At 47.3% G+C, this 21,951-nt stretch overlaps 1 protein-coding gene across 2 annotated transcripts in view; it reads left to right on the forward strand.

The window, feature by feature from the left end:
- Positions 1–21,951, forward strand: part of LTBP2 (latent transforming growth factor beta binding protein 2) — a 129,908-nt gene that overhangs the window by 17,306 nt on the left and 90,651 nt on the right. For both annotated transcript variants that reach the window (XM_075926872.1, XM_075926873.1), the window contains exon 3: positions 16,258–16,501. In XM_075926872.1, the coding sequence (XP_075782987.1) occupies positions 16,258–16,501 (244 nt within the window). The remainder of the gene's footprint in view (positions 1–16,257; positions 16,502–21,951) is intronic.

A 21,951-nucleotide genomic window follows, 5' to 3' on the forward strand; every position in this document is an offset into this window, starting at 1 on the left:
GGACTAGTGGTTGTAAAGAAGCTTTATGGGGCTTTGGGAAACTTGGCCACCCTCGTAGCAAGTGGACATCTAGCTAACTAAAATCATGCCAGACCATGCATGTTGCTGGAATCAGAGAGTGCCAGACTAGAGAGATTCAGCCTGTACTGTGCCTTCTGTTGTTCTCACTGCGACACTCTGCCTCCCATGTTCTCAGCACCCTCTGATGTTCTTGATTCCTGAGAAAGTCTCCCCTGGTTTCGCCTAGCACGCAAATGGGAAGGAATGATGCACTGTGGCTGGGAGACCACTCAGCACTATGTGTAGCTTCCATTAATGTTCCCACCAGCTGTAGTCACTACTTGCTAAGGTGGATTGTGCCAAATCTGGACATGGTCCCCCACTGCATCTTCCTTTAACTAAGCCAGCCAGGAAGACACATGCCCATATTACGACAGCACAGCCAGTCCTTGGGCAACCATTTCCCATGGGGCCAAAGGGGAATGCAGATAAAAGGAGTCGGAGGAGGCCCCTCACTAGAAACATTTTCAATAGCGGGAACTTGCTCAAATGTGCAGTGAGACAGACAGTTCTTTTCTCCACCAAAGAGCTCAGCCCCCTGTCAGTTAGAGTGAATTTAGGCTCCATGTACTAGCTCTGCAAGGAGACAGACCCAGCCTTCCGCAGGCTCTGCTCTTGTCTGAGGTATGTCCAAGTCTGGCAGCCTCTGGTGTCTTTTCCCTGGGGACATTTGCCCTATGAACATTGCTGCATCAAGGGCTTTCCCTCTTTGGTCTCTAGCTGTGCTGGACTGAGTTGCTTTCAGCTCTTGCTTGATCTGTGCCCGAGTGGTGATTTTGGAGGGGTTCCGTTGCTTGCCATGCACATGGGAGCCATTTGCTTTGGGCTTTATTCTTGTTATGCTGCTTGTTCCCATAGTAGCCCCTGCTGTGAGAATGGGATGCCTTTGTGCTCCTGGAAAGGGTTAGGGTTTGATTTTCTGCCCCACTCCAGGCTTCCCACTAGTGCTATAGAGCCTGGGGGAGATGCTGTGTTGGGTGGGAGTTGTAATCAAGTGGGGATTGGGCAGAGGTGGGAGCTAGTTTAACATCTGGGTTTTTGGTTTTTTTTCCTCCTTTCCCTCCCCTCCCTCCTCATGGCATGTGTGCTGTGGCTGGCAGGTGAAAGCTGTGAGCTTCTAATCAGGGTTTGAAATCTAGAAGCCTCTGCTTATTGGTTGAGCCTTTATTAAGGGGAGGGGCTACCAGGCAGTCCAGGGTTTTATAAAGGAGTGAGTCAGCGACCAGGGAGCTTGTGAACAGGGAATTCGGAGAGAGAGTTCTCCAGATAAAGGAGGAAGCTAATACAGGACACTTGCGGGAAGTGGCTGTCTATAGTGTGTGTTGTGTTTGTGTTTGGGGTTTTCTTGCTGTGTGCTGAGCTTGTGTTTAGCTGGATTTTTTTTCTCCTTTCCCTTCCCTCTCTCCCCCCCTCACAGAGTGTGTGCTGTGCCTGGCAGGTGGAAGCTGTGAGCATCTAATCAGGGCTTGAAATCTAGATGCCTCTGCTCATTGGTTGAGCCTTAATCAGGGGGAGGGACTATCAAGCCATTCAGGGCTTTATAAAGGAGTGAGTCAGTGACTAAGGTGCTTGCAAACAGTGGCTGTTAACAGGGAGTTTGGAGAGACAGTTAGGAAGGGGAATGGAAGGGGGTGAGAGACACTCGCGTTGCTTTAAAATTTTTTCACTACACTCCTGCCCTTCAAGGAGGCATTTAATAACAACTGAGGAATCTCTCAGAAGGAAGGCAGGTATGGATAGTGATACGTCTGCTGTTGTTACCTGCACAGTATGTGCCATGTTTGTCTTCCTGCCAGAAGGAAGAAGGGATTTCATCTGCACTAAGTGCAAGCTGGTCACCATTGTGGAAGAAAAAATTAGAGGACTTGAGGTCCAAGTATCGACCCTACGTTCTATCAGAGAGGATGAAGACTTCCTCGATAGAAGGCTGAAGGGCCAGTCAAAGTAGTACAGGACAAGCAAGAAAACTGGCAGCATGTAACCTCTAGAAGGAGAAAAAGGCCAACTTGGGTATCCCCCATTCCTGTAGAGGTAAATAACAGGCACTGCAGTGGAAAATGGTTTGGCAGGGACCTCTCAGGGAAGAAATCAGAAGGGAACACCATCTACTGGAAGGCATGGGATGCGTAGTCCTAGGGATGGAAGTTCCATGACCACCACCCCCAAAAGAAGATGATAGGTGGTGGTGGCTGGGGACTTCCTCCTAAGAGGGACTGAGTTATCCATCTGCCGTCCAGACCTGCAAACTCGAGAAGTGTGCTCCTTACCAGGAGCTTGCATTCAGGATGTGACCGAGAATCTTCCAAAAGTGATTATACCTTTGGATCGCTACCCCTTCCTGCTTCTCCATGTAGGAACTAACAATCTGGCCAAGAATGGCCTTGAGCAGGTCACAGCAGATTATGTAGCTCTGGGAAGAAGGATCAAGGAATTAGAAGCACAAGTGATGTTCTCATCCATCCTTCCGGTTGAAGGAAAAGGTCTGGGTAGGGATCGTCAAATTGAGGAAATAAATGCGTGGTTGCATAGTTGGTGTCGGAGAGGGGACTTTGGTTTATTCGACCATAGGACTCTGTTCCAGGCACAAGGATTGTTAGGAAGAAATGGGTTCCACCTAACCAAGAGAGGAAAGAGCATCTTCGCAGGCAGGCTTGCAAAAATAGTGAGGAGGGCTTTAAACTAGGTTCACTGGGGGACTGTGACCAAAGCCCTGAGGTAAGTGAAGAAGTCGGACACCGGGAAGAATCACAAGGAGGAACGAGCAACAAAGGAGGACCCCTGATTTGGATGGAGAAGGTAGGGCAATCAACTGGTTATCTAAAGTGTTTGTACACAAATGTGAGAAGCCTGGGAAACAGACAGGAAGAATTAGAAGCCCTGGCCCAGTTGAAGAACTATGATTTGATTGGATATGAATAACGGAGACTTGGTGGGATGACTCGCATGACTAGAGCACTGTCATGGAAGGTTATACACTGTTCAGGAAGAACAGGCAGGGGAGAAAAGGAGGAGGAGTCGCATTGTATGTAAGAGAGCAGTATGATTGCTCGGAGCTCCAGTATTTAGAGGGAGAAACGACTGTGGAGAGTCTATGGGTTAAGTTTAGAGATAGAAGCAACAGGGGTGATGTTGTGGTTGGGGTCTGCTATAGACCGGCGGATCAGATGGCTGAGGTAATGAGGCTTTCTTTGAACAACAGAGAGAAGCTTCCAGATCTCAGGCCCTGGTTCTCATGGGCGACTTTAATCATTCTGACATCTGTTGGAAGACCAATACAGCAGTACACAGACAATTCAGGAAGTTTTTGGAGAATGTTGGGGATAACTTCTTGGTACAAGTGCTGAAGGAACTGACCGGGGGGGCATGCACAACTTGACCTGCTGCTCACAAACAGGGAGGAACTAGTAGGGGAAATAGAGGTGGGTGACAACCTGGGAAGCAGTGATCATGAGATGGTAGACCAAAGGAAGAAAGGAGAGTAACAAAATACACATCCTGGACTTCAGAAAAGCAGACTGACACCCTCAGAGAATTGATGGGCAGGATTCCCTGGGATGCTTACACGAAGGGGAAAGGAATCCAGGAGAGCTAGCAGTATTTTAAAGAAGCCTTATTAAAGGCACAGGAAGAAACCATCCCAATGTGCAGCAAAAAAAGCAAATATGGTAGGAGACTGGATTGGCTTACCGGGGACATCCTTGGTGAGCTTAAACACAAAAAGGAAGCTTACAAGAAGTGGAAACTTGGACAGATGACAAGGGAGGAGTATAAATATATTGCTCGAGAATGCAGGGGAGTTATCAGGAAGGTGAAAGCGCAATTGGAATTGCAGCTAGCAAGAGATGTGAAGGATAAGAAAAAAGGTTTCTACAAGCATGTTAGCAATAAGAGGGTAATCAGAGAGGATGTGGGGCCTTTACTGGATGAGGGAAGTAACCTAGTGACAGATGATGTGGGAAACGCTGAAGTATTCAATGCTTTCTTTGCCTCTGTCTTCATGGACCAGGTCAGCTCCCAGACAAATGCAGTATGGGAAGGAGGTGGACAGCCCTTGGTGGGGAAAGAACAAATTAGGAACTATTTAGAAAAGCTAAACATACACAAATCCATGGGCCTAGATTTAATGCATCTGAGGGTACTGAGGGAGTTGGAAAATGTCATTATGGAGCCTTTGGCCATTATCTTTGAAAACTCATGGAGATCGGGAGAGATCCCAGATAATTGGAAAAAGGCAAATGTAGTGCCCATCTTTTAAAAAAGGGAAGAAGGACAATCCAGGGAACTACAGACCAGTCAGCCTTACCTCAGTCCCTGGAAAAATCATGGAGGGGATCCTCAAAGAATCCATTTTGAAGCACTTGGAAGAGGGAAAAGTGATCAGGAATAGTCAACATGGATTCACGAAGGGCAAGTCGTGCCTGACCAATCTGATTAGCTTCTATGATGAGGTAACTGGCTCTGTGGATATGGGAAAGTCAGTGGATTTGATATACCTTGACTTTAGCAAAGCTTTTGATACGGTCTCCCGTAATATTCTTGCCAGCAAGCTAAGGGAATAAGGATTGGATAAATGGACTATAAGATGGATAGAAAGCTGGCTAGACTTTCAGGTCCAACAGGTAGTGACCAACAGCTTGATGTCAGGTTGTCAGTCAGTTTCTAGCAGAGTGCCCCAAGGATCTGTTTTGGACGGGTTTCGTTCAACATCTTTATTAATGACGTAGATGAGGGGATGGATTGCACCCTCAGCAAGTTTGCAGATGACACTAAGCTAGGGGGAGAGGTAGATGCACTGGAGGTCAGGATAGTCCGAGTGACCTGGACAGATTAGAGGATTGAGCCAAAAGAAATCTGATGAGGTTCAAAAAGGACAAGTGTAGAGTCCTACACTTGGGACGGAAAAATCTCAAGCATTGTTATAGGCTGGGGACTGAATGGCTAAGTAACAATTCTGCAGAAAAGGACCTGGGGATTACAGTGGATGAGAAGCTGGATATGAGTCAACCGTGTGCCCTTGTAGCCAAGAAGGCAAATGGCATATTAGGGTCCGTTAGGAGGAGCATTGCCAGCAGATCCAGAGAAGTGATTATTCCCCTTTATTTGGCTCTGGTGAGGCCACATCTGGAGTATTGTGTCCAGTTCTGGGCCCCCCACTATAGAAAGGATGTGGACGCATTGGAGACGGTCCAGCGGAGGGCGACCAAAATGATTAAGGGGGCTGAAGCGCATGACCTATGAGGAGAGGCTGAGGGATTTGGGTTTGTTTAGTCTACAGAAGAGAAGAGTGAAGGGGGATTTGATAGCAGCCTTCAACTTCCTGAAGGGAGGTTCCAAAGAGGACGGAGAAAGGCTGTTCACAGTAGTGACAGATGGCAGAACAAGAAGCAATGGTCTCAAGTTACAGTGGGAGAGGTCTACGTTGGATATTAGGAAAAACTATTTCAGTAGGAGGGTGGTGAAGCACTGGAATGGGTTACCTAGGGAGGTGGTGGAATCTCCATCCCTAGAGGTGTTTAAGTCTTGGCTTGACAAAGCCCTGGCTGGGTTGATTTAGTTGGGATTGGTCCTGCCTTGGGCAGGGGGCTGGACTTGATGGGCTCCTGAGATCTCTTCCAGCTCTATGATTCTGTGGGGGCTCCTTAGAGTCCCAGGGACTCCTCACTGCAGCCCATGAGATTACTAACACGCCCATCCCTGAATATCCAGGCATAAGAACAACCATACTGGGTCAAAGGTCCATGTAGGCCCCATTTGCACGAGTCAGAGCAATGGTCAGGGAGAGTGGGGGCCACAGCTGTGCCCGAATCTTTCTGACTGGAAGCTATTGGAAATGGGGGCTGTACTAGGCAACTCTGGCATATGCCTGGGGGTAACTGGGGAAGAATCTGTGTTGCTTGGTCATGTTTATGTAGCTGTCTTCCAACAGTGGCCAATACCAGGTGCCCCACAGGGAATGAACAGGACAGGTAGTCGTCAAGTGATTCATCCCCTGTCACCCATTCCCAGCTTCTGGCAAACAGACAGAGGTGAGGGACACCATATTTCCAGCTCCTTTGTTCCTGCCTGGCTCTGGTTTTAGTGGCTCCTTCTATATAGGTCAGAGTGAAAGTATCTTCGGCTGCTGGAATGGGAGGTTGTAGGGCACAAAATGATGTGTGGCTTGCTATGGAGCCAGAGTCCAGGGGCTATATGTGCTCTTACTGGGTGAGGCTGTTGTAGTAGGTGGGCCTGAAGCCAGTGTGCATCAGAGTTCCCAGAAAACCTCCCCCTTGAGTTGGCACCATCCGACTCTACGTTCCAAAGCCACCTCCAGCTAAGTAGAGTTCTTTTTCCATTGTAAACACATGTATGTTCCTTTCTTTAGCATAAAAATGTGGGACTCTTAAGTTCTTTCCTGTTTGGGGTTGAGTTTCCCTGGACCAGCAGTGCTCCTGGCCTCTGAAATCTTTTCTCCTTCCTCTTGTGGTGAAGTGCGATTCTTCCTCTCCTTGTCTTTTTATAGCTCTCTCGCTGTGCTGTCATTTCTCAGCTGAGTTCCCATCGTGTTGCCTGATTAAAGGCTTCCTCTTGTGAAGTGTTCCTGCTGTTGTACCGAATGTGCCAGGACTTGTGATGGAGACAGAAACTGCATCTGATTCTGCTCTGCAAAAGCCTTTTGCAGGAGTCAGAGCAGTGGCTGGGGAGAGTGGGTGCCACAGCAGTGCCTGAATCTTCCTGATTGGAAGGAATTAGAGATGGGGGCGGTACTGGGCAACTCTAGGACATGTCTGGGGAAACTGGGGAGGAACTTGTGCTGCTTGGTCCTGTTTGTATAGCTGTTTAGATTTATGGATTAGCGGGTTAATGTATTTGTTTTAGAACACTTCTTGCTCCCAGAAGCATTCAACTAGCTTATGGATTTGCCTACAGGCCAGAGGAGCTGAAACATCATCTCTGACCCCAAGAGGTTTCAGACAAGACAGCTCAGTAACCAGCTTTCAGTGCTGCCTGTAGGGGTTTCCCCATCCATCTTGGGCACCCCCTCTCCACCTGTTCTGTCCATCTGGCCACCAGGGTGCACCTTCCCCAATGTTTTTATTTTAGTCTCAAGTGGGGTGTGCTTTACAGCAGTTCACTCTTGGGGGGAGGGTCAGAACAAATTCAGGCATTGGGGAAAGCCTTTGTAAATAAAATTCAGCCTATGGAATCTGCCCCAGTGACATCACCGGGTAGCAGGACCTGCCCAGATCATCAGTGAGAGAATGAGGCCTTGCTTTGTTCGCTGAAGGATCTTGCGATTGTTAACATAATTATTTCAGAAAAGCTGTATAATTTCTGTTCTGGAGCAAGGGGCCAAAGACTGACTCACGTCCCTTCCCTGCCCCACCAGCAGCCAAACGGTAGAGAGCTCGTTGGACTGCCAGACAGTATCTGTAAACAAAGCGCAGGGTGAGCAATGGAAGCATCTTTCTCTCATTAAGGAGTTTTCTGTGAGTAGCACAAATGCTATTTGGGAGCTGGGCTCCTGCCGACGTGTGCTGCCTGGTGCCTGCTCAAGAGCCCATCTGTTGTTGACAAAGATATATTAATAGGACACTATCAAAATGGGGAGGCCTGACAATGTCCCTCCCTGACAGGGGGCAGTACGTCGGAGACAGGCCTTAGCTTTACATCAAGCTAAACTAATGGCTTTGCTGTGTAAACATTGTTTGGTGCCCAGCAGCCTCCCGCCCCATGCTGTTCTGCTGGAGTTTGGGTCACTGGGGACATTCAGGCTGATACTGTTAAAGCTGCGTAGGGGGCCATGACATTCTGTTCCCATTACTTTCCCATCTATACCGTAATGTGGTTCTGTTTAATTTTTGATCTTCTGATCTTGTACATGGAGCAAATCAGGGGATCTAGCCAGATGGGACTGCAACCAGAGACAATGTGTTTGTATGAGAGAGGGGAGGAGCTTCTGTTTAGGTCTCAAAGCACTAGGTTGGGTCTCATCACTGAGACAGGAGAGAAGAAATGGCCAAAATCTTGTCCCCTGTTCTTGGGAGATTTAACACCTATAACATACCAAGCCCAGTGATTTCTCTGTTCTCCCGCTCAATTTGCCAGGGATTTTCATTCTTCATTACGTGCATGGTGTGTGACTGAATCCAGACCCTGAGCAAAATTCTCCACATTGTGGGTTGAAATACAGTGTGTGTGTGTGGGGGGGGGGGGGGGGATTTCCTGAGGCACAAAGATTATAAGATGCTGAAACATGCAAATATCTAATTCTGGGGCAACTGGACCCTTCCTGCTAAATGGAGAATTGGGGATACTGGGTGAGTGACTTTTAAGTTACCGGACAAAGTTTTCATTCACTTGAAATGCTCCTTAATTCTTACCCAGACAGATGAGCAAGCCAGGCTGTATGCAGAGCATCCTCGGGGACTCTGAAGGATTTGTCCTCAGGGAAGTGCACCGAGGGAATGAATTTAAGGATAATTCTTTGTAGAATTTTGAATATCAGCACCCTCTCTGACTCCCTCCCTTCTTACTTCTAACTCCTTCTGGTCCCATACCTCTTCACTCATTCCTAGCTGAGCAGATCTTTTGCCACCCCTCACTGGTATCTTGACCCAGCCTCAGTTGTTATGCTGTCCCATGGCCACCTTGTCACAGCCCCCTCCATAGCATAGCTGTGGAACCCTCCCAAGAAGTGCTCTCTTCCTCACCCCCAGCCCCCACGACTGCTTTGGGAACTGGGCAACTTGTTCAAATTAGGGGGGAGAGTGGTCTGCAAAAGTAGAAGTGGGAATGAGGGAAAGAGTTTAATAGGAGGGCAAAAAGAAAGTGGGATTGTCTGCCTTGTCTCCACCTTTAGAAGCAAGTCTCTGTCACTCCATGGGGTACAGCACTAGCTCATCAGGAAGGGAGGATGACAGAGACTCCCTTCTGAACTGAGCCTTTGAAATGTATAAAACAATGGTTCCCAACCTTTTTTATACCGCGAATCAGCAAACTCATTCAAAAACCGTTGTTGAATATCAGCACATATTTGCATATTCATTATGGTAATTAATTTATTTGCACACTTTCATATTCATTATGGTGATTTTAGCCCGTGATATATCAAGCAAATCCAAAGGAGGGGGGACATGATGATTAACTAGAATTTGAAAAACTGCTGTGCACACGCATTTAAAAAACCCCATAAAATAGTTGCTAATACTTGTTTAAAGGGTATTCTCCCGTCCAAACACTTTGCCTCAATTGCACCAGACTTAGAGGCAGTGCTAACACATTCTGCACATTCATATTTTCTTAAGCACTTAATAATGCATAATAATAATGTGTGCACCTGCTGGCTTGGGAGCAAGAGGAGGCTCCCACCGAGTGGGGAGGGAGGAAAACAGGGTTGCAGGAGCAGCCACCCTTCACCCAGTCATTGGCCCCGCTGGCTGGGGCATTCACTTTGCATGTGGCGCTTGGCCCTGCTGGCTGGGGCAGTTGCCCTTTATCCGGCACTGGGCCTTACCAGCTGGGCCACGTAGCAATCGCCAGAGCTGGAACTGGGGCCCTGGTGAGGCTGCCACAGTAGGGTTAGCCTCACTGGGGTCCGGGCTCTAGCTGCACCACACTCAGCTACCAGCCGCCCCACTCACCCACCTTGTTGCTGTGTGTGGAAGTGCACAGGAAGGGAATTCCCTGGGAACCCCAGGAGGCAGAACTAAATGAAAGCTGGGGGCTGGCAATGTGGCAATCACTAGTCTAAAACATACTTGTAATTTGACCCTCTGGATATTAACTATGGATTGCAATATTGTGAGGCTGGGTTTAGGGTTGAGGCACTGGGCTGATTCTCAGAGGATCTGGGATTGGTTCTGACTCTCCCATAGACTCCCTGTGTAAACTGGGGCAAGTGACTTCATCTCTGTGTGCCTCAGTTTTCCCTCTGTAAAATGGAGACAGGCAAAGGGGTGGGGAGAGAAAGTACTCTTTTGTTTGTTCAGATAGTACACCCTACGGGGCAGGGACTCTCTCTTATCAGGGGCACGTCTTCACTGCAGAGTTAGCCTGGGCTCTGTCTTGTGTATAGGGTTGCCAGGTGTCCGGTATTTTCGCCTCCTGTCTGGTAAAAAAACTCAGAAAATACCAGACATCTAAAATTTTCTGTTTTTTTTCCCGGCGAAAATACCAGGTGCTTACCTGATTCTGCAGGGGAGCTGTCTGGCCTGGAGCAGGAAGACAAGATGGCAGCCTGTTAGGGCCAAAAAAACCTCAAAAGCATTCCTTAACGGGGCCATGCTGGGTTTTTTTTTTTTTGGCTTAACAACTCTTGGGGTTCTCTTTTTTTTCTCTTGCTCAACAACTTTGGTCTTCCCCCCCTTTTTTTTTCCCTTGACAGAATTTTTTTCCCAGTGTTTTTTTTTGGGGGGGGAGGGAAGGGAGGAGGAGGGTGTTTGGTATTTTTGGTTAAACCATCTGGCAACCCTACTTGTGTGTCTGCTCCATCCCATCCCCACACACATGCTTCTGACCCAAGGTTAGTGGGGCTTTGAACCCAGACCAGCTGGCATGGCTGGAAGCGTGGTAGGTGCTGCATTCATTCATGCTGGTGGTAACTTGCCACTGTGCCATGGGGACTCAGGCTAAATCAGTCATGAGCTGATAGTCCTCTAGTGCCTCCCTGCAATTCCCCTTGTGGGCCTGGAAGTTCTTCCACTATTTATTGGAAAAGAATCACAGAGCATCTCAGCTTATTTCAGCACAAAGAACTGTGAGAGATGCCCCAGGAAGCCCTAGTGACACATGGGCAAGTGCAACCCCCATAACGCAAGCTGTACTTTGCAGTGTGGCTGCTTGGACTAGGGTGACCAGGGAGCCAGGGTGAAAAATCAGATGGAGGAGGGAGTGATAGGTTCCTGTGTAAGACAAAGTCTGGAATATCAGGACTGCCCCTATAAAATCAGGACATTTGGTCATCCTATCTTGCTTCAGCTAATGGGGGTGCTCAGATCTGAGTGCTGTTGATCACCCAAATTAACTCTGTGGTGAAGAGATGTCATGTGTGTTTTGTCCAGCTTCTGGCACAGTGGGGCCCTGGATATGCTAGTCTTCCTACTACTTTGATGAATACTGTTGCAGTGGTGTCAAGACTCTTTATCATAAGTCTTGCAACTTTTATTGTTTTTTCTTAAAATCTCAGCTCCTGGACCAGTGATTAAAAGAGAATTTCAGCTTTCATTTTAAAAGAGTAAGTTTCTAGATTTAATGATGCAGAGAAAAGCTTGAAACTGTAACCTGGGTATAATCTAATAGCTGGAAAGCAAATCAGAAGAATCCAATATTTATAATTTTTTGAGGCACTTGTAATTTTTCAGGACTTGACTCATGATTTTTAAATTTGGATGTTGGCAATGCTGCAGTGGTCAGATGATCAGCCCTTTCCCTTTGCTACACATCTAGAGTGAGTGAAAAATAAGTTTTCAGAGTTTTCAAATTTTTTCTGAGACTGTTGGGAAAACTTGGTAGGGGATAGACCCAACAGTTGGGATATTTTAAGTAGGGCAATTCCCCTCTTTCCTAAAGAGAGAATGGGTCTGACCCCACTTTCTCCTTCATTTGCTGTATTTCAGCAGCTCAAAGACTTCTAGAATGGCTGGTTTCTGATGGCTGAGCTCCAGATAATGTACCAGAATTTAAAGATGACTTGAATATTACTGTATGCAGTGTAGTTGTGTCTGTCCCAGAATATTTGGGACACAAGGTGGGTGAGGTAACATCTTTTATTGACCCAACTTCTTCTGGTGAGAGAGATCAATTTTAGAACCACTCAGAACTGTTCTTCTGGGAAAGGTACCCTGGGCAAACAGCTAAGTGTGAGGTGGAACAGATTAAATAGTTAACACATTCTAAGGCAGTGTTTCTCAACCTTACTTTTTTTTTTTTTATAAAGACGTACTTTATTAAAAAAAAAAAATCCCCAGTACCTACAATTTTCAGACCCACACAATTTTTTTCTACCATTGCAACACATTTGCTTAAACAACTTAATCATAGCTGGGCTGGTGATGAAATTTTTGGGTGTAAAAAGTACAAAAATAATAAAGTGCTGTAAAACTTAAAACAAAAATTCAGTTTTCTCCAGTTTTCAGTTGTGTTGACATACCTCCCAGACTTCTCCCGAGTACCCCTAAAGGTACTTGTACACTGGTTGAGAAACACTGTTGTAAGGGACCATTCAAGGCAGAGTGGCCTGTTAACAGCTCTGCAGACATAGAACACAAAACTAGGCTACGTTTACACTGTCATGATCTTGTGCAAGAACTCTTTTGCCGAAGAGTTCTTGTGCAAAAACTCTTCCAGAAGAGAGCGTCTACACTGGCATGTGCATCTACACTGGCATGAGCGTCTACACGCAAGAGATGTGCTTTTGTGCAAGAGCATCCATGCCAGTGTAGACGCTCTCTTGCGCAAGAAAGCTCTGATGGCCATTTTAACCATAGTGCTTTCTTGCACAAGTAATTCATGTTGCCTGTCTACACTGGCCTCTTGCTCAAGAACAGTTGTGCAAGAGGGCTTATTCCTGAGCGGGAGCATCATAGTTCTTGTGTAAGAAGCACTGATTTCATACGTGAGAACGTCAGTGTTCTTGCGCAAGAACTCGCGGCCAGTGTAGACAGGCAGCAAGTTTTTGTGCAAAAGCAGCTGCTTTTGTGCAAGATCGCACCAATGTAGACACAGCCGTAGTGTTATTTCAAAATAACACAGTCTGGGTCTACACAGTTGGCAGTTATTTTGACATACTGTTAAAATACTGCCAAGGCGGAGGACTTCTTACTCCTACTCTTGTAACCCTCATTGTATGAAGAATAAGGGAAGTCGGAGGAAGAGTGGTCTGTTTCGAAATTAGTGCTGTATAGACAGTGCCAAAACTTGAAATAAGGTATTTTGAAATAAGCTACACAATTGATCTAGCTCACTTTGCATAGCTTATTTCGAATTAAGCCCTGCTATGTAGGTGCACCCTAAGGTGCTGCAGGACTATTTGTTGTTTTTTAAGTTGTCATGCAGGTTTGGGATGATGAGCAGTGACTGCAGAACTTGTGGATATGCAAGATGACCTTTCTGGATCTATGTGCTGAACTTGCCCCAGTCCTTCAGTGCAGGGGGGCATTTTGCTCTGAAGGACTGTGACTGTGGGCAACATGCAAGACAGAGTGGATGGTTTTGAAGCAGTGGGGTTTCCAAACTGCAGTGGGGTGACAGAAAGTATGTATGTCCCTATTTTAGCAGCAGACCACCTTGCCACAGACTATATCAACAGAAAGAGAAACTTTTCTATGGTGTGATGGATGCCTCCCCCACATGAGGCTCTAAAGGGTTATAAGAGCCCTACAGAGGCTGTGGGAAAGCAGCCAATCAGAAAAGGACTGCGAGGAGCAGACAGTCAGGGCCTGGCTGGTCAATATAAGAAGGGTTGCAGACCAGCTTCATTCACTCCACGGAGCTTCAGGAGAACTGATTGCCTTGGAGATTGAAGGCAGCAAGACCCTGCAGAGCAGTGCTACACACAGAGACCTAGGGAGCTACAGGCAGCTTTGGGAAGTCTGTAAGGATCTGCAGGCTGAGGCCCTGAGTGAGGCATGGGGGAAGAGGGTGCAGGGGCCACAGAGAGGTGGTCCAGAGAAATCTACTGGGGAGTCAGAAAAGATGCAGCAAGTGGCAGCCATTTACAGAGTACCTGGGACAGGATCCAGAGTAGCGGGTGGTCCAGGATCTCTTCTTTCACCTCTTCCAATAAGTGACAGACAGGTGGCTTCAGTAATGCAAGCAGTGGTGGATCACCAGGGATGCTTTATTGACATGAGTGTGGGCTGGTCAGGGAAGATGCTTGATACGCATCTTTAAGGACAGAGGACTGTTCAGCAAGCTGCACACGGGGACCTTCTTTCCTTACTGGGGAATTACAATTGGGAATGTTGAAATGCATTAGTGATTTTGGGAGACCCAGCCTTTCCCTTGCTCCCCTGGCTCATGAAGCCATACATTGGCCACCTCGACCACACCAAGCAGTTCTTCAAGTACAGGCTCAATAAATGCAGAATGACAGCTGAAGGTGCCACAGATTGTTTGAAGGGTCACTGGCATTGTTTACTTACAAGATTGGGCCTCAGTGAGAAAAATTTCCCAATTGTTTCTATAGGGCCTGCTGTCCCCTGCATAATATCTGTTAAGCAAAGAGAGAAAAGTTTCCACTAGGGTGGAGGTGTAGAAGCTGTCTACTGAATTTGAACAGTCAGACAAGGACTATTAGAAGAGCTCAGTGGAAAAGCGTCCTACTGTGGCAGAAGAAACCTGCAGCAGAGGATTGCATGAAAGTTTCCTTGAGATCTCTGTGGAGGATTTAGGAGGCATCCCAGTGTAAATATACCGCTCCATTTGGCCCCCTCTACCTAACTCTAGGGGGGAATGAAAAGCAGATGCAACCAAGAGAAGTAGAGTTTCTTGCTATCTTTACCTGTTCTAGCACAAGTTAAAAAAGAGTAAATTAACAGATGTGTTTTGCTACTTTGGGGGTTCCATCCCTGTAATTTCAAAGCAAACTGCACTACAGTAATCAGAGGTTCCTTCCCCTGCATCAGGCTCCTGTTGACCGTTGGGACTGGCTGACCTGCGAGGGAATAAAAAACATGCTGGCTCACTGCACAGTCCTTTCTCCCCTATACTCCTCCACCCTCACCCCCCTGCTCTGATAGGGTTGCAGGACTTTTCTGTTCTGGAGTCTGGGGGAGGAGGTATTTGGGAATGAGTCAAGTTTGGTAAGAACTAGCACTTGGATACCACAGTGATGGGTGTTGTATGGAAACCCGAACAGAAAGGAGGTCCATTAAAAGTCTGCATAATTATTTGTGTATATGGTACATCAGGCTGCTTTCGACACCTGTTCTGCTTGACTCCTGGGGGGGAAGTGCACAATCTAAAATAACAGCGTTAGAAACGTTCATTGCAGATTTGGTCTTGGGTTTTCTAAGCAGGTTTCCCTAGAATTAAAATCCAAATCCTTCGGAGAGACTTCTGTTGGTTGGGACTTCCATTCTGGTAAGCAAGATACTGTCCCTTTAGTCTCCTTTAGCCATGAGCCATGTAGCTTTCTCCCAGCAGAGAACAACTAACTTGGTCCTACTGTAGTAAATTGTGATTTCCTCACTGTTACTGACTGGATTATAAGCCCAATTTGGCTCCTGTTAATTTGGGAAACATTGGGGCCCAGCATGTAATTAATGGCACTTTCCTCCCAGACCTGGAGCTGAAGATGATGTGCTGTAATTAGGAACACACACAGGCTGTGAGAGTGATTAGGGCATGAAGTTAATGAACCGTAAGTCCCGGTGGCTACTGAGGAATTTGAGCATGGTGACTTCAGAATTAGCTAGCAAGGGAAGGGCAGACATGTTCCAGAGGACGGAACAGCTCAGAGGGATCGGGGAGGGGATCCATATAAATATAACCATGAAACAGAATAATAAAGCAGTACAATAAAATTAAACTAATTAAACAACTCCCAAGAGATCACACAGCCATATTGTCTTCTGCCTCATGCTTCCCTTCTCCCCACTCCCTCCCTGTGCAATGAGCACCATATGGGGATCTGGGCATGGGATTGTAAAATTCTTCTGAGAAGGAATTCTGGGCCATTTCTGCTCTCACTGATATCAAAGTAATTCAGGAATAACCCCTTTGAGATTAATAGAGTGATGAGTATCAGCTCATGGCTTTTTTCCTCTCTCGCCTAGATCATATTAGAGATCCATGGTAATCATAATACAGTGACTCTCATTTCTAGGGCACTGGGTCCACTCTTGCTCAGAGCAGTAGCAACCCAAAGATGTGACCTGTGTGAAATGATTCAGTCTGGTCGTCATCTTCAAGTGCTGTCCCTGTGGGAGCTCCACTTTAGGTGTCTGAGCAGCCCTGTGCTCATAGTTATCTTCCTCTTCACTCCTGTCTGAGCAGTTCACCTGCCCTTAGGAGTTGACTGAAGGAAGAGGAGGGTATGTATTGAAACTGGGATTTAATGAAGTGGGGGGAAAGGAAGCCTTCTTCAACTTTCTGTGTCGGGGTGGGACAGGTTGCATTACCACTAATTCAATTACAACTGTATAGAGAAGGCAACATGGGCCTGTTGCACTAGGAACCTTGCATCTATGTTCCCTCCTTTCCATGTCTCTCCAGCTGTGTGCAACCCTCCATGCCAGAACAAGGGATCCTGCAGCCGACCCCAACTCTGCATCTGCCGCTCGGGTTTCCGGGGAGTCCAATGTGAAGAGATCGTTCCTGAGCAAGCGTACCATCCTCCTGGCTCTGCAGCAGCGCTCCAACCCCCAGCAAGCTCCCTTCCGAAGAGGGCTGGCAGTATAGAGAGAGAAGGCTCACCCAGAGGGGCTGAGACACCTGTCCCACAGCAATCACCGGCTGCGTAAGTCACTCCAGTTACCAACAAGAACCGGATTCCCTTGATAAGCGACAGTTAACTTCAGGATCTGTGCTGTGCTGGTCCAGGCACCATTCCTATTCCAGGACCCAAGCTCTCATTCCCTGGGCTCAGTCACTGTTCTAGTGCTCAGTTTTTCTATGCAGAAGACTTAGCTTCCATTTCAAGTTATAGGCTCTTTCCTGGGGCTATTAAAGCTGTAGAATACTGGTGCAGGAGTGATTGCCCTGAATCCAGAACTAGGTTTGTCCCCATCACTGTCTGCTGGTCCCTGGGAACAAGTGAGACTATGAGGGAAGAGCTTGTGGTGGAGTATTCACCCCCACACTAGGCTTGGGAAGGGTTAATGAGGATGAGAAGGAGCCAGATAAGCAGATAGGCCATGCCTGAGAGGAGCTATGTGTCCTAAGTACCCATAGATTGATGAAGGATTCCAGTAAGAAGGAACAGACAGGTATAAAGCAAGGAAATTAGCAGCAGAAAAGGGCTGCAGTGAGGGAGTATCCAATCACTCTCTGGTTAGGAGGGAAGGAAGGAACCCAAGAATCCAGGAAGAGAAGAGAAACCTCAGGGGACTGAGATTCTGAAGAAGGGGTTTATCCAGAAGGGTGGTGGAATGAAACCCTAAAAGAGGTGGAGTAGAAAAAGGCTCAGGGAAGTGGTAACAAACTGGATGTTGCAGATGTTGGTTGCTGATTAGAAAGTCCCTGAGCTGGGACCTGTGTCTGGGATCCCCTACCAACCACTGGGGAAGTGACACAGTCAGGACAGGATTTTGCAGTCTGCCTGGGACATTTCATCCTTTGGGACTTTGATAGACAGTGACCTGGCCAAAGGGCCAAGCCATAAAGAGTGAACAACCCGAGTCAGAGAGAGAAAGGTGACAGGGTGAACGAGCAAGCGACAGAAGGGGATGTCAGACCTAGAAGGAGCTAATCCCCAGAGCAGCCAGGAGGAGGCACCCTAGCGGTCAACATATCCCATGACATAACCTCCCCACGGTCTAATAGTTTTGCCTTTTGTTCAGTTCAGTAGCAGCCTTAGTGGTGTTGCCTGGGAAGACTGGCAAGTGGGTTTTTGTGGGGGTGTTGCTTAGACCCAGCTAAGAATATTGTCTACAGCTCTGCTATTGTTATATGCAGAGTAGAGCATAGGTACTTGGGGTAGCATAAGAATATACATAGGTGTTTCCAAGGCACCTGTCATCATAGATCCTAGGAGCAAAGGGCGAGTGTAACTGTTATACATTTGTATTACATGACCATATATGGTTCTTATAGCTAGGTAGGTGTGTGGCTATCTGGTGCAGGATTAACTTAAAAAACAGCAAATGGTCTGTTAGCACTTTAAAGACTAACAAAACATGTAGATGGTATGAGCTTTCGTGGGCACAGCCCACTTCAGATGACTGGAGTTTTTACAGGATTGTTATGCTTAGGCAACTCTGTAGCTGTGGTGTATTTGATACTGTATTTAAGAGAGACAGATCCCTTTTTAGATTGAGTCCTCAGTGGTAGGAGCTGAAGGTAGTTCTTTGTGTCTTTGTTTCTTGTGTATTAAAAGTAGCTCATTGGCTACCGCCCAGCTCCCTCTAAGCCAAGCTGTAATCTATCCCATATATTGTATTGTGTAAGTCCTGTTGTCAGTGTAGGGTCTTCCTCTTGCAAGTGTTAGGGTGATGACACACATCCCAGCTACTGCTGGTAATATTCCAGAAAAGAATCTTTGTTGTTTGGTTCATTTGTGGACCGGGGTAACTCCTAGAATACTGTAATGGGCAGGTTTTTTGCTGACTCCATATGGTGCTCTTCTGTAAGTGTTTATGGGTGTCTGAGCAAAGGGGTTGGCTTTGTGCCCAACTCCAGAAGGCATGCCCATCTCCTATCTGTGTCACTCTGAGCCCTCTTTGATCAGAGCTACCTGAGGGACCACTGCTCCCTCAACGAGTGGGATCTTCCATGACAAGAACAGGGGAGCTCTTCACATTGAATAGGACTTGTGAAAGCCACAGGCAAAGGTGGTTGTTGAACTGCCTTCCTAAAGGGATTGGGATGATCAGAACCCTGGTGTCTTTCAGATCTGAATACCAGACACATCTCATGAATTTTTTCTCAGCAGAAAATGCTCCTCCACACCCCCTACCATGGGTATTGGGGCAGAAGGGGGAAGGGAGCGACACATGGCCATGAAACACCTATTTATTTTTTTGTAGGGCACCCAACTCTCCTAGCAATGAACATGATGTCAGACCTTGGATAGGGAGTTAGATAGGATGCAGGACTCTGCTGGCATTTACAGAACATTACTGTGCAGGCAGCCAGACATAGTGTCTAGCAGAGTATGTTTAGGTTTCTGAATGCCCAGCTGCCCTTTGCTGCCGCCAGTTCTCTGGCTGGGTCCCAAGGAAATACAACTCCCTTAGGAGCTGAATCATTACCGTCCTGATTTGTGAGGTGTGAGGGGCAGTTTGTTTCTTTTGAGGCAACAGGATGGCCCCTTTCCCAGCACTTTTAGGAGAGCATTTCATTCTTATCACTATTCACTTTCATATATGTGCATTTTGTATAATTGCTATAGCTAGAGATTCACCTTTGATCACCACTTATGGTTTCCTGTAGCTGGTCCTTCAGGGCTTTCTCTAGTCTAATGCTAAATGCCTCCAGGGTGAAGCTCCCACCATTTCCCTTTGAGATTACTCCACCACCTATTGCATTTCCTTGTTAGGCAATATGAAATGGTACTGATAGCCGTGTTCTTACAGGATAGGTATGAGGCTACTGCAGGTTTGTGGTTCTTACATGGGCTGTAGTCTGTACCAGTGTTTGATTCTTTAACCTGGGGTCTTTCACAGATGTCTAGTAAAGGACCAATTGCAGGTGACTGTAAAATTGGTTATGATGACGCAACTTCCTAGGCTAGGTTTATAATCCCAGAGAAGCTGAAGCTAAGACGCCAACTGTTACTTGTTTAGCAAAGCCAAATTCTGCCCGTGGCTCCATATCATAGATACTGCGAGGAGGTTCTGAGATTCCAAACACACTGTCAGCCCCAAAATTTCCAGACAGGGTTATCAGTAATGAGGGGCACTCAAGCAAGCACAGAGATTTGTAAACTTTGAAATCCCATCTCCGCTAGAGCAAATACCAGGATAGGAAACCAAACTTCAGGTTGACTCTCACTGCAGGGTTTCCAGTCTTCTAAGGTGGGTTATTTGTATCTAATATTTGTGTTACCCTAGTGCCTTGGAACCCCAGTCATGGACCAGGGTCCCAGTGTGCTAGGAGCTGTACAGACATAGAACAGAAAGCTGATCCCTTCCCCCATAAAGCTTGTGATCTAAGTAAGAATGTGGCAAGCAGGGGGTTTTGAAGTAGTTTTTGACATGTAGGCAGTGAGCAGCTTCTCATGTAGGGTTGCCAGGTGTCCGATTTTGAACCGGACAGTCCAATATTTGAGCTTTCTGTTTGGGAAACAAATTAAGAAAATATAAATGTCCAGTGTTTTCTAAATAAGATGTAATGTAGATTGTGATGTAATGTCAAGTGTGCCCCGTATTTTTGATGAAACCATCTGGCAACCCTATTCTCATGTTATTCAGAAACTATCTGCACCAAATATGCCCATCCTTACAGGATGGTGGACTGGTTTTAGATCATTTTCTGACCTCTTCCACAGCTACCTGGTGGGGTTGCTGCTGCGCTAACATGCTAGCTGTTGATGTAGGCCTGTAAGGAAAGTTTTTGGTTTTTTACTGCTGTGGCGCTGCCTTGTTAGCAGTGTCCATGGTGTTCGGTTTGTTGTCTCCTGCTTTTATTTGGTGAATCCTGTCCCACTGCTGAGGCATCCAGGAAGGGCTTTGCAACATAGCTCCACAGAGAGCTCTCAGTTTACAGCATGGATTCCCTCACAGGCCCCAGAAAGTGATTATTAGTTCTGACTGGCTGTGTTGCAGAGTTGAGGAGTGAGTGCCCAGCTATGTCTCTGGGCTGTACTATGGGGAATTCCAGCTCTCATCCTAAAACAACTGGCTGGCGTTGAAATGAGGAGAAAAACCTCACTCACCACAGAACCCATGGAGCTGGCGCACAAAGCTTTTCCCACAGTCTCTGTGCTGGTGCTGCCCATTTCCTTTGCTGGTGACTTTAGCTTGACCTTGGATGTGCTGGAACTGTTTGCTCTATACTAGTATCCTGGCCTCAGCTACCCTTGCCATGGTGATGGCTCTGTTAGAGTTCCCTTCAGGACAAGCTCCAAACAGCTATAGAGCTTGATAAGGAGCAATGGCTAATTCCCTTTCACCAGGCCCTTTGATGAAAACTAGAGCCCATTTGCTCCCAAAAGTGGGTATAGACTTGTCTGAGATGAATGAATGCTGACTATGGGGATTAGCCTTGGTCTCAGGTTAATGAGCCTTGGAGAATTGTTGGATGAGCCTATGTAGCTGTAGCCCTGACTACCTCCCCCGCCCTCCTCCCAAGCTCATGGAGGCTCCTGTTTTTGTGGTTTTCTCCTGTGACTGATAGCAACAGCTGTCCTGGCAAAGAGCAAGGATGGAGTGGTGTTTTCAGGAAATGGAAACCTGCCCTTCGCCTGCCTGTCCTCATGGTTCATCATCTAGTGTACATGTCCAAGCTGCTGGTCACCTCACATCTCAAGGCCCTAGCATGGGAAACAGGGCAGTGATTTCTGGGGAACAGGCCTGAGGATACATCTCTAATGAGTGCTCCCTGAAGAGTCTGGAAAACATGACCCCACCAGTTCTGAGAATACATTATGTGCAGGCCTGCTGGTGGGGGTGTGGCATATGCACAGGGGTGCGGCATTTCAAAGGGGACCAGAGCCCCTGGCCACTGCTACTTTGGCAGTGGCAGTGGCCAGAGCCCTGGGCCCCTTTGAACTGCTGTGGGAGAGCTGCTTCACGCAGCTTTGACAGCTGAGGGGTGGGGCCAGTGCTGCAGTCTGGGCATTGTTAAGGGCTGACTGACTCAGGCCCCAACCCTTCCACCTTGGCCCTGCCCCATTGATTATATGTATTACCATAGACCCTAGGGCTCTGTCTACATTGGTGGCTTCGTGCGCAAGAACATCTTGCGCAAGGGTTCTTGTGCAAGAAGTCTTGTGCAAGAACACGTCCACACTGCCACGTGCGAGCTGTGCTTTTGTGCAAGAGCACCTATGGCCGTGTGGACGCTCTCTTGTGCAAGAAAGCTCTGATGGTCATTTTAGCCATAGGGGTTTCTTGCGCAAGGAGTCCCTGCCGAGCGTCCACAGTGCCTTCTTGCGCAAGAGCTCCTGCACAAGAGGGCTTACACCTGATAAAAAAGAGCGTAGCTCTTGCGCAAGAAGCCCTCTCTTACCATGTCGTACTGTAAATTTCCTTGCGCAAGAGTGGGCGGGCAGTGTGGATGCTCTGCGGATTCTTGCACAAGAATGGC

This window comes from Pelodiscus sinensis, chromosome 4 (assembly GCF_049634645.1).
Source record: "Pelodiscus sinensis isolate JC-2024 chromosome 4, ASM4963464v1, whole genome shotgun sequence".
Lineage (NCBI taxonomy): Eukaryota > Metazoa > Chordata > Testudines > Trionychidae > Pelodiscus > Pelodiscus sinensis.